Source organism: Bactrocera latifrons, unplaced genomic scaffold (assembly GCF_001853355.1).
Source record: "Bactrocera latifrons isolate USDA-ARS-PBARC rearing strain unplaced genomic scaffold, ASM185335v1 scaffold_171, whole genome shotgun sequence".
Lineage (NCBI taxonomy): Eukaryota > Metazoa > Arthropoda > Insecta > Diptera > Tephritidae > Bactrocera > Bactrocera latifrons.
In genome coordinates this window covers 212,931-225,488 of record NW_017535197.1, presented here as the reverse complement: position 1 = coordinate 225,488, position 12,558 = coordinate 212,931, and the positions used below count along the sequence as shown (strand labels likewise).

The following is a 12,558-nucleotide window of genomic DNA, read 5'->3' as shown; positions in this document are numbered from 1 at the left end:
AAAAGCGTATAAATATACTTACGAAATTATTAACCATTAGTTAAAACGTATTTCTATCAATAAAATTAATTGACAAAAAAAATCAATCTGTCTATCCTAACTCTAATTCCGAGTATGTTGCGCCTGGGTGTGATGATGCGTAAGTATTGTGAACAGTTATGCCAAACTGCAGCATTCCAATTACTAATTAAATAGAGCGTTGTTTTTGTGGTAATTTGATCAAATAGCATAATTTATTTTTATATTTGAAATTGTACTTACTCTAGGCTTAAGCATAAGAGTTTTCATAAACTTACAAAATTAATAGCTACTTTTGCCTTAAATATGCATAGGTGAATTTTTTTAAATATTCTAAATGCTCGCAACACTTTAAATACATGAGACGGTTTAATTCGAGCACTTCACATTCGGAGTTTAGAAGCTTTAAATTTATTTACTTAAAATTTCTTGTCGTAATGAAGGGAAAATGGAACAAAATAGTACTAAATGTGATTAAAAACAATAGTTTGTATATGTATATATAATAGCGGTAATAGATAACAGCGTGCATGCACTACATCCAAAATATATTATACAAAATACAAAATACTTTCAAAATATACGTTTACATGGATTGGATAGACATGTTCAGAATTCAGACTAATGATTGAAACTGCAGCATTATGATTGAAAAAGAATTTACAAAATAAAACAAAAACAAAAACAATATCTTGATAAACGTAACTAATAATGTCACTCTAATTTAGCACTAAGATTTATGATGATGCCACTTAAAAGTATTCCGTGTCATATTTCATAGTTATTACGAAGAATTCATATCGCTCGGCTTAAACGGCAAATTAAGTCGTTTGCATTGTTCAATAACATATTTCTCCAACGTAAAACCAGCGCTAAAACGATAAAAAAAAAGGCACACACAGTAAAAATTGTTCAGTCAATTATTGAGCGGTTAATTGCGGTTTACTCACTTATAAATTTCATTTCCTTTAACATTATATTCGTCGCAATTTTGGAAAATAAGCTGTATGTCCTTCATTACTTCCTCATTCAACTGATATGAGCCCATATTAAGTTTTGATTTTACTTTAGCCAAATCCATTGGCGTTTTAATTATCTTGTGATAGTCCGGCACTTCTGCGTGCGACACGGGGCGTGTAAATGGCCACGCATCTTCGTGTTTCATGACATCGTCGAGTAGCTGATACAATGCGGCGCTATTTAATGGCAAATGATCACCCGTACGGCGCACCGAACGACGTTGTGATGACGATTTAGCAACTTCACGTGGACTGCCCTGACCATTTTGCGGCGGCGGTTGGTGTCCAGAGTTGCGTAGAGATGAACGTGACGATCGTTGACGTTTTACAAGCGGTTCGGAGTCATCATCGTCATCATCATCTGATGAATTCAGTGAATGTTTACCATTCGTTTTCCCACTTTTTGGGGATCTTTTTTCAGTTCCGTTTGCAGATTTACATTTTGAACATATGAAATTATAACGAGGTGCTCTCTTCATATTGATGCACTCTAAATGAAACGTTTCTCTACAACGTATACACATTAGATCGCTGCCATCGTATGAGCAAACAGCGCAAACATTTTCATCCCTGAGAAAAGAAAAACAAATTAAAGTTAAATGAAATTAAACATTTAGTAGGTTCATTTTATTTTTTATTATAAAATTTTGAAAATGTTTGATGTAATCCCCGAATATGAGATTAAAATCCGAATTTTTCTTAATTTTATAGATTTAATTTTTAATCCCAAAATCAGAATTGGATATTAATAAAATATAAATCGCTTGAACGGTTAAGTTTGCTCTCCAATGCTCTAGAATATTGAAGATGATCTCTGTATGAGCTCTACTTCAAAATGGTAGAACACTGAGTACACAAAAACGAAAAAAATTTAAATTCTAAAACAATTTTTATTTTTTTTAAACATCAATTTATTTTCAATCCGGTATTTGTGATTAAAAATTATTTCAAACAAAGGTATTCCGAATTACAAAATATATAAAAATTACTTTTAATTATTTGCAGGTCTGATTTTGATTAACATTCTAAGGCTGACAACGTATTATACGTATATATTTCATATTACTACTTTTCTTAGAACAACTACCACTACGGTCTAATCATGCGAACTAAAAAATAGTTAGATATATTGGCACACTTACTCTTCCTCATCTGTATAATCCTCAGATTTTTTTTTATTATCAGCCTCTTCTTCATCAACATCTTCATCTTTATCGCTAGCAATTTCTTCGTCATCTATATTCTCGGTTTCAACATCACCACCAACAGAATCGCCCACACCATCTCCATCACTGTCATTAATAGCATCGTCGTCGTCGTCGTCTATCAATTTCACTTCGATTTCATTAGATTGCAAACGTTTATTACTACGGCGCCCACTACTACGGACACGATCACTATCTTTAGTTCCATTAACCAATCCCTCATCAGTAATCTCATCAACATTGAATGTGCGCTTGCGTCTTTGAGATGCAGTTTTATTATTTTTTTCCTCTTTGTCATTGCGTAGTCCTAAACGTTTAACACACCGTGCGCAGTACCAATTACCCTCTGGCACTGTCTTCATCTTGGGTTTCATACAAAACATATGTGTGCCACCATTACATTCGTCGCACAGCAACATCTTGTCCGGATCACTACCTCGACGACACACCTGGCAGAGCGACTTGTTTGTAGACCGAGCCCACAAAATACAATCGTGCAAAACATTCAAATGGAGAAACACCTGTATTAAAAATAATTAAATATTATTAATACCCTCTGTATTAAAAATAATTAAATATTATTACTACCCTCTGTATTAAAAAAAAAAATAAAAACAATACAAAACTTTAACTACGGTTGCACTAAAACTATTAAACTCTTCATATATACAAAAGATCAAATATCAGAACCGTTACGGAGCTGAAAAAATATCCCCAACCACGATAGTCAGGTCTACGTAACCGGAACGGACCGAGATTTTTATATGGCCAAGGACTGTGAATTCTGCCACTACAGCAACAACAACATTCCATACAAAAACTTGATTTTGATCGATCAGTTTGTATGGCAGCTACATACTACTGTTCCAATCTGAACAATATGTTCGGACATTATTGTACCGTTGCCTTGGACAATAGTCCATGCGAAATCACGTGAATCTATCGTCTCAAAAAAAAGAATTTTATACAAGGACATGATTTTTATCGACAATTGTATGAACCGATATCAGCGGTTCTGACAAATGGGAACAAAAGATGTGTGCAAAAATTCAACTAAGAGCTAGTTTGCGTGTAAATCGACTTAACGCCTACCTACTGAGTTTTACACACTTAGTAATCCTGTTAAGGGTGTAATAAAATGCATATAATTTGTAAATCTATAAACGTTACCTGAGAATAACTCGTGCTCTCCATTAAAGACACTTCCCATTGCTTCAGTCTAGTCGCCCCCCATTTGACTCTGCGTTCAAAAATTTCTTTATCTTTGATATCTTTTAATGGTGCTCCAAATGGTTCTTTAATAAAACGACGCTCAATTGATTGTTCCACTTGCAGCAGTGCAGAAGCGCAGTTACGTACGCTAGTTCTTATTGTGCTAGAATCATGTAAAGAAATTAGTTCGTCAGCACTGTCTTCTGAATCAATTTCCAGTGTGTCACCAAGTGAATCGCCAGGATCTCTGTACGGTTTATTGGCATAGCGGCCACCATCTTTTATTTCTGTGTCGTCGTCTTCATTATCATCTTCGGGAATATCGTCTTCATCCCCTCCATTTGTGCCACATTTTTGTGTATTCGGACCCCATTGCAGCTTAACTTGTGCATCATATTGGTTAGTTTGAAGATCTTCACGCCATTTTTCCATATCTATTACTTTTAATCGACCTAGATCACCAGTATAAATGTCGCTTTCGAACTGAATTATACGGTCAATGAGCGACGTCAGCAATACTTCGTTAAGATCTGCATCCACATTATAACCAAAGTTCGCTTTGTTGTATTTGCGGTAAGTTTCGGACATCATTGCATTCTTAAATTTACTCAAGCTTCTGTTATCATCTAGTGATAGCAAATCTTCCGGACATCTTCTGCAGTGATTTATTATAAGATGACGTAAAATCGTTAATTGCTCTTTAAGTTGAGATTCTCGTTCTCCTAATGGATTCAGTGCCGCTATAAGCGCGTCAATATCATCTTTATCGTATATATATGCCCATCTCTGCCTGTCGGCATTGCGTTCATCATGAACAATGCAGTTTCTCGGATCACCCGTGCACATGTATAGTTGGTATTGCGATGGAGACGTTTCGGCAACAGACTCACTTGCGTTTTCATTACTTTTTGTAGTAATTTCATCCCCTTCAATAATATCTTTACCATTGGTAATACCGTTTACCAAATGATTTTCTTTGTTCTCCTTGTTTTGCTGTATAACCGTTGAAGAGCCTGTATTTTTAGTCACTTTAGCTTCTTTTTTAGCCTTGGCCGCTTGTTTATCTTCATTAATATACATTTTTAATAAATAAGCACGTAAATCTTTGCGATTTTTCGGAAGGGTTTCAAAATTTAAAATTAAAGAATTTTCCGTTAACGAATTTTTGGGCGGATCACTGAGACAAGTATCTAAGGAATCAGGAGTGTGCTCAATGAAAATTCCAGGCATTGACTCGAATACATAATATTTACGGTATGCGCGATCCATTCCAAGATAAACAAGAAAATTGAATAAAGAAGAATTAAAACCTTCCACCTGCTGTTCGTACTTACGACGTTCGCGATCAGATTGCGCCATTAACTCTGTAATTTTTTTATTAAATTTTTCCTCAATTTGCTTTCGCTTTTCCTCGTTATTTTTTATGTTATCTTCTAAGCATTGTTGGTGAAATTCATTGGTTAAAGTACGCTTCTGCGTTTGAATATTTGCCGCACGTATATTTTCCATGGTGGCTAATACACGTAGCTCAACTCTATTGTTTGACATTTGTTCCATGCGTTCCTCAATTAGATTTATGGGATTTGAATAGGTCAATATTTGAGCCATAAGACATCGCACAATACGCATGATGTCCAGAAAAGGTAATTGAAAAACAGAATACATCTTAAGAGCACGCAAAATATGCGGATGTCGCATACGAAGCGTAAGTCCCGGATCCTCCAATGATGAATAACCGTTTCGATACTTTAAGCGCCATTTTTCTGCACGTTCTTTTACTATAGCTCCAGATGAAAGCAAATGTAAGCGCAACACTTCACTTAGAGTTAACGAATCAATGGGCAGCTCATTTAGTTTAAACGAAAAATGTCGTTTAACATAAAAATGTGGCCGAGCTGCCTCAGCCATTGTTATGAACGGTTCGCGTTTTCGCAACTCTTGACGTAAACGCAAATATTCAACAGTGCACTCATCTTCGTCTTCCTTTTGCATATCAAAAACTGTACCCAGAAAGACGAGAAGAATATCGGATAATGGTCCAGCCACTTCGCGCACTCTAAACGCGCGAGACATTTCATAAAAGCTCAAATTACCGCGAAATACTTCTATTCCTGATAGTATGGTTGGAAAAGAATGCATGAACTCTCGAACCATGAAGGCATCCCCTAAAAGCTTATCCGGAATATAAGTTTTAACGATTTTATATAAAGGCAGTAATCGCTGATCTGTACGTTCTAAATCATCAGTCTTAGTGAGCAATGCAGTACATTCGGCTTCAACACGTTCTATTAATTTAGTGCGTTTCTCCACTTTCTGTCGTTCGAGTTCAGCGATACGCTTCAGCTTTTCAGCTAGTTTTGCTTCCTCATTTTTCTGCTTAACTGCTTCTAGGGTATGCATTTTTGAATTTTTCACATTTTTTTCGGTATCAGTCTCTCCATCCTTAGTGAAATATTTATTCAGAGTCGATTGTTTCTTGTTAGTAGAATCTTGAGGGCGTTTGATTTTTGATGGCGTAAAATGTGGCATTGTTCCAATAAATATTTTATCAAAAGTAATATTTGGATCTGTTACATATTTTTTGTAAGAATCTGGTTTTGGCCGTAATATGCCATCTACACGTGTTACATTATCCTTCACAAACATTTGTAAATTTTCAGTAGTAAATTCTTGACGTTGACGACGAATATTCTCAAATGGCAAAATTACTTCTTCATCATTCTGACCTTTTCGTCGCAATTTATATTGGAGTTTCTCAGTTTCTTCATATACTCCATTGGCTGGAGGTGTTTTATTAGGCGGTATAACACTTACAACTGTGTATGCGTTATAACTAGAAGACTTGTGGCAAGCAGTTACTTCTTCATTTATGAAATAACGCTTACGCAAAAACTTGCATATAATTACACTTAACGTATTTAGAGATGATTGCTTTGAATGTTCTGTAACTAGCATAACTGGCGCTCGGAGACAATATTTAAAAAGTTCCATTTTCTTGCGCGCTCGTCGTTCGCTTCGCAATGCCTCTGCATATGTGAGATTGTCGCGTCCAGTAGCCTCACACTGCCAAACAGTGGAGTTTATTACCATTACATGACGGAAGTAATCTCTATAAATAAAAAACTCGATTAGATATTGCAAATTTAATGAAAAAAAGAAGAAAAAACGCAACTTTGGTTGCATCGAAGCTATAATAACAAAATTAAAAGTTTACATTTAATAAATTGATTTTGATCAGTCAGTTTGTATGTTATTTGCAGCAGTGCATTGATCTGAACAATTTTATTGTATCAGAATCAATAATATGGACAATAATCCATGCCGAACTTCATGAAGATTAATTGTCAAATAAATAATTCTTCTACATACATATTGATTTTGATCAATCAATTTGTATGGGAGCCACATATATATCGGCGATTTCAACAACAGCAACAGATTCCTGGAGATAAAAGTGAATGGGCAACATTTAAGATCGATATCTGAAAAATTGAGGTTCGCATATGTACCGACAGACGGACATGGCTAAATCGGCTCAGCTCGTCTTATGATCATTTATATACGTGTATATTCTAACATAAAATATTACTTTTCGAACCAATATGCTGTGTATCCCTTTTTACCTTCTAATATAACGTAACGACATAAAATATAAATAATATTTTCTAATGAAGTGGTGTTAACGAACTTTTACTTTTAGGTATTAGTTTTATGTGTATAAATTTGTGTTATACTAAAGAAAAACATACAGACATTGTTTTAATCAGTTTATGACATTGTAATTTGTATCCATTAACATAACACTAGGATATTAGATGAAATAAAGAATTTTCCGTTAACTTCAAAATGGAAATTAAAGCAACACTTCTTTCATAGTCTTTAATAAGATTTAAATTTGGAACAATGCCTTTAGGCCCACCCGATCTTTTTGAAAATTAATTAAAATTTATGAATGAAACATAAAACACCGCATTTTTGAAACAAAGAGGTTTTCAGAATTCAAACATTTGTAATTATTTAATACTTGGCAACTCTACATGCGTGCGTTTTTACCAAATATATTCCCGCCAACCGTTTGGTATAGCAGCTGGCTGGACACTTTGATTACACTTCTTTCACCCTTTACGCTACACTTTATATGTCTATGTTTTACACTCTACTTCTAATATAGCTGCTTCACGAGTAGAGCCAAAATCTTTACTGCAAAACTATATTCCCAGATATGAAAATATGTAAACTTGCAGATAGAGATTTTCAACTTTAAAATAACTGTAAACGTAATTGTCACTTACTCATAATCGCGAAAAATATCTTTTGTAACTTCACAAAAGAACACCTCGTCGTTGTCTTGAAATCTTTCATCCCTATTACGGGATTGCATATTATCGAATCCCTCTCTTTTACAAATAGGCATCTTTCAATAGCTTGTAAAAAATTATCTTGATTCTGGTACCGAAGCAAGTTTCGCGTTGTGCTTCTTGTTAGCAGCAGAGTCTTTAAGAAATAATTTACTCAACGATGACGGTGACGGCGCGGTTGAAAAATCTCAAACACTTCATATACCGAATTTTAAAAGCAACGAACTGTGTGTTCCCAGCTCTTTTGCACCGCTCACTTAATGTACACAAACAATTCGAAAACAAACTTCGTTTTTATGACTGTTTTACAATTTATATTTTGCAAATTATTCAAAAATTTGCCAAAAATCGACGCAATGTTCACTTTTCACGCGCCAATACAATATTTTACTTTTCTTTCTGTATGAATTGTCTCACGCTTTTCTCTTTCAGAACTCAGAGTTGCTTTGACCACTAAAAATGAGACTTGTGTAGAGGTGTCAAAATGAATTGGATATATATCAAGGTTTGGACTAAAATATTTGTTCTACGTCTGGCATGTACTAAACTTTTATTATATAAACAATAAAATGGGTCTGATATATTCGAAGTAATGTAATACAAATTGTATAAATAAATTATTCCAATACACGAAAACACATATTGATAAATTTAGTCTAATTTCATGTTCATTTACATATATATGTGTTTATCGTAATAAACGTAAGTTCTAACGTAGTTAATAAACGTATTTCAGTTGTTTACAGTACATTCATCTTTTTTCCTGTTAAAACTAGGTATCGATTAATTACAATATCAGAAAGTTTGATTGTATTTAACCGATAATTCTGTAGTTGTTTGTGCAATCTATGAAAGCCCGTTGTTATTTCCCAATTGTTGTTTTGATAGTAAGTTTTTAATGAGGTAATGTCGAATTTATTGAATCGATACAGACTCACCAGCTTGCACAGGTTAATAATTGTAAGTTTAAGGATGTTGAATAACGATGTTAAAATAGCTTAACGTTTATTATAACAGGAGAAATGTTTACAAGGAAGACAGAACGTATCAACAAAACCAATGGGAACAGAAATGTACACGGAATCGCCAATATACGTTGATAAAGATGACCATATCACTTTAATTGGCTTAAATCGCCCTGCATATCGTAACTCAATAAATTCTGAGACCGCACAAAAATTAAGTGAGGCATTGGCTGATTTCGAAAGAGATGAAACTTCACCCGTAGCTGTAATTTATGGTATAGGTGGCTCATTTTGTGCTGGACAGGATCTGACAACATTAGAAAGCAATAATAAAGAAAATTTTAGTGCACTTTCAACTTCCAAGACAATACATAGACATTCTCAAAAACCTATCGTTTGTGGCATCAATGGCTATTGTGTTGGAGATGGTTTAGATTTGGCGCTGTTTTGTGATCTTCGTGTTATGGAAGACACTGCAGTTCTAGGATTTTTTGGACGGTACACTGGACATAACGTAAGTTGCGGAGGGATAGCAAGGTTACCAGCAATGATTGGGTACTCGCGAACATTAGATTTATTATTAACAGGCCGACGTGTTTGTGGACGAGAAGCACTACAAATGGGTTTAATAAATCGTTTGGTAGCAACAGGTACAGCTCTTGGACAGGCAGTTAATTTGGCCTTCTCCATTGCGAAGTTTCCTTTAGAAGCATTACAAAAAGACCGTCAAGCTTTGTACAAAAACTGTTATGAACGCAGAAATGGACTGTGTGCGGCAATAGCAGAAGAAACCAGATCGTTTAATAACAAACTTTTGCATGAAATAAAAGAGGGAATAACCAGATATAAAGATGGTGAGATTTTAAATAAAATTCGATGACCTATAGTTATTGTTATTTACTTTTGCAGTAAAAAGTAGAGGTCAAAAAACAGATTCCTGGCAAGTAAAACCGAAAGTTATACCAGCTTGGGAACAAGAAGAAATTCTCCACGAACAAAAATTTGCTTCCAACGAGAATATTACAAATAAAAAGCGCTAGTCGATAGATATCGACTAATCGTTATTGGAAAATATAGAAAACATGTTTAGAAGAACAAGTTTTATGTTTTAAATTGTGAAGAAAATGGTAAGGGAGAGTAAATCATGTGAACTTTTGTATACCTGCTTAAATTATTATTTGGTATTAACATATAAATCAAAAGGGATTTCTAGGGGTATCGAAATAAACATTACTATCTCTATAGTTATCGACTATAGCTTACAGTCATTTATTGAACATCAAGCTAAAAAACTTAATACCACATAGCCAGATATAATGATTTTGCTACGACGAATTTCACAGTTTATAAACAAAAAAAGTATCGCCACCAAGTTCTCAACGGACTTTGAAAACATAGGTTCTAGAAGTATATGTATTACGAACTGCCTGCAAAAAGCTGATAAAGGTAAGTCGAATCGTGTTCTGAATGACATAAGTTTAGAAGGAATACTATTATTCTTTTACATTGTAGATGTTCCAATTGAAAAGAATATAATAGTAGATAAAGATAAAAATGTCACATTAATAGGCATAAATAGACCACAGGTGAGAAATGCCATTAATGTAGCCACTGCCACACAACTTTGCGAAGCATTCAATGCATTTGAGGCCGATGATTCATCTCCTGTTGCGGTTTTATATGGTATTGGGGGATCATTTTGTGCCGGTTATGATATTCTAGAACTTGGAAAAGATGGTGGAGACCAGGTTAGTATTGACATACTTATGGCGCATGAAGGGTCAGTGGGACCAACACGGCGACAAATACAAAAGCCGGTTGTATGTGGTATTAGCGGTTATTGTATTGCTAATGGTTTGGAACTTGCATTAATGTGTGATCTCCGAGTAATGGAGGAAACAGCTGTGCTGGGTTTCTTCAATCGGCGTTTTGGGGTTCCCGTTATCGATGGTGGTACAGCACGATTACCGGCATTGATCGGATTTTCGAGAGCATTGGATTTAATACTGACTGGAAGACAAGTTTGTGCTGAAGAAGCGCTTTCTATGGGCGTTGTTAATCGCGTCGTACCCCCTGGCCAATCATTAATTAAATCTGTGGAATTGGCGCAAACACTTGCGAAATTCCCACAGAGAGCACTTAATCACGATAGAAGCTCATTATATTCAGCCGTGTTTGATGCAGCAAACTTTAACCAGGCCGTTCAAAACGAAGTCATGTACACATCAAAAGAAATAATTGAAGAAATGCAGCAAGGCATCAAATGGTTTATACAAAGTAAGTTAATATATGCAAATAATTGTAAATGCACATGGCAATAATAAATTAAAAATTGAAAGTTAAAAACTTAATAATTGAAAACAAATTGCCACATTAAAAATTAATTTTTGTTTAAGCGTTCAAATCCGATACAACACATTCGTGGTTAAAACGAGAGAAGTCAATGGCCGATTGGGATGATAAAAACGTTGCTGCTGCAGCTGAACAAAAAGAGCTTGAAAAACAAACAGCTGAAGCTGTACGTTTGGAAGCAGAGAAAAAAGAGAAAGAATCTAAGCAGACAGAAGGGCGAAAAAAATAGCACCATACATATGATGGAAACTGATTTGTTCTGAGTATAAGTTTACAACTATCAGAATTTAAAATTAATTTATATGTTACGATGAGTATTCTATTAAAATTTCAATATACATATAACATCTTTAAAAACGCTAAATCTAAATCAGAACGTTTGCGAATCATAGTCAAAGTTGTACATGCACCGGAATCAAAACACAAACATATATGTTTAGTTGTTACACACAGCTTTCGTTTTTTTAAGATTGTTTGTATATCTTGAATTTGCTTTAATATATAAAATATGTAATGTGTAACTTATGAAACAAACTAATAAAACTGAAAAGTGTCACACCTACTTTGTTTTCTTTCTTTACATCTTTACATCTTTTTAGGATTTTTTAACGGATTGAGTTAACCAATTCAAAGAACTACTACGTAGTTGTTGTTGTAAGGGTAACTACTGCCGTTCTTTTGCGTTTTTCTGTTATTATTGAAAGTTTTCATTGATATCGCAAACATATTTCAATAGATATATTTTCGTCTGCCTGTCTGTATATAAGAGAACTTGGATGATCAATATCAAGTTCTTGAATGCACAACTTTTTTAAACTCTTGCAACTTGTTGCTTCAGAGTATAATAGTTTTGTTCACATGTCTGTCTATCCGTCCGTCCGTGCAGGCTCCAACTTGAGTAAAGATTAAAATATCTTGATGAAAACTAGCATCCAAATTCCTCGATACCATAAGAAGTTTGGTAAATTAAGATATAGAACTCAAATCTGTAAGTATAACGGAATGAATCTTTGCACTAATAATGCCCTTAAAGTTGAGCCAAAACAGTTCAAGCCCCTAGGTCTCAAATATGAGGACGCCAGTGACTTTTTACCGAAAGTATCGGTCAATGTGTGCAATAAATAATTGAAATACTTTCCTGATAACAGTATGTCTGAATGTTTAAAATTAGTTGTAACGGGTAAATGTTTTCCTTGGCCTCCATATATCTAATATAAAGAACTACGAATTAGCGGCCACTGTGTGAGTTATCTCAATGAAAATAAGAGAGCGTGTTTTACTCACAACAGTGTAGTTTTGTGCCTAAAATAGATACATTTTAGCGAAAACTTGGCTTAGCCCCTATATGTCTAACAATAGAAGTTTCGAATATCCATTCAAAATAATTTAATACTTACAATTGATTTTTTTCAAATTTATCTAAACACTA

At 34.4% G+C, this 12,558-nt stretch overlaps 3 protein-coding genes across 4 annotated transcripts; 2 read left to right on the top strand and 1 right to left on the bottom strand.

Moving 5' to 3' along the window:
* Positions 1-214: 214 nt before the first annotated feature.
* LOC108966937 (bromodomain adjacent to zinc finger domain protein 1A) lies at positions 215-8,365 on the bottom strand. The gene is made up of 5 exons (XM_018930099.1): positions 7,747-8,365; positions 3,413-6,563; positions 2,180-2,763; positions 969-1,607; positions 215-890 (listed from the first exon to the last, which is right to left on the bottom strand). The coding sequence occupies exons 1-5, from the start codon at positions 7,866-7,868 to the stop codon at positions 803-805; spliced, it is 4,584 nt and encodes a 1,527-aa protein (XP_018785644.1). The 5' UTR covers positions 7,869-8,365; the 3' UTR covers positions 215-802.
* Positions 8,366-8,632: 267 nt separating this feature from the next.
* Positions 8,633-9,875, top strand: LOC108966896 (putative enoyl-CoA hydratase/isomerase YngF). Of its 2 annotated transcripts, none has more exons than XM_018930036.1 (3): positions 8,633-8,772; positions 8,830-9,631; positions 9,687-9,875. In XM_018930036.1, the coding sequence occupies exons 1-3, from the start codon at positions 8,719-8,721 to the stop codon at positions 9,815-9,817; spliced, it is 987 nt and encodes a 328-aa protein (XP_018785581.1). In that variant the 5' UTR covers positions 8,633-8,718; the 3' UTR covers positions 9,818-9,875. The 2 variants fall into 2 exon arrangements, with proteins under 2 accessions (XP_018785581.1, XP_018785582.1); XM_018930037.1 differs by having other exon boundaries at positions 8,656-8,762.
* A 218-nt stretch (positions 9,876-10,093) lies between these two features.
* LOC108966895 (probable enoyl-CoA hydratase) lies at positions 10,094-11,691 on the top strand. Its single transcript, XM_018930035.1, has 3 exons — positions 10,094-10,223; positions 10,290-11,054; positions 11,174-11,691. Exons 1-3 carry the CDS (start codon positions 10,094-10,096, stop codon positions 11,356-11,358), a joined length of 1,080 nt encoding a protein of 359 aa, XP_018785580.1. The 3' UTR covers positions 11,359-11,691.
* The last annotated feature ends 867 nt before the right edge of the window (positions 11,692-12,558 follow it).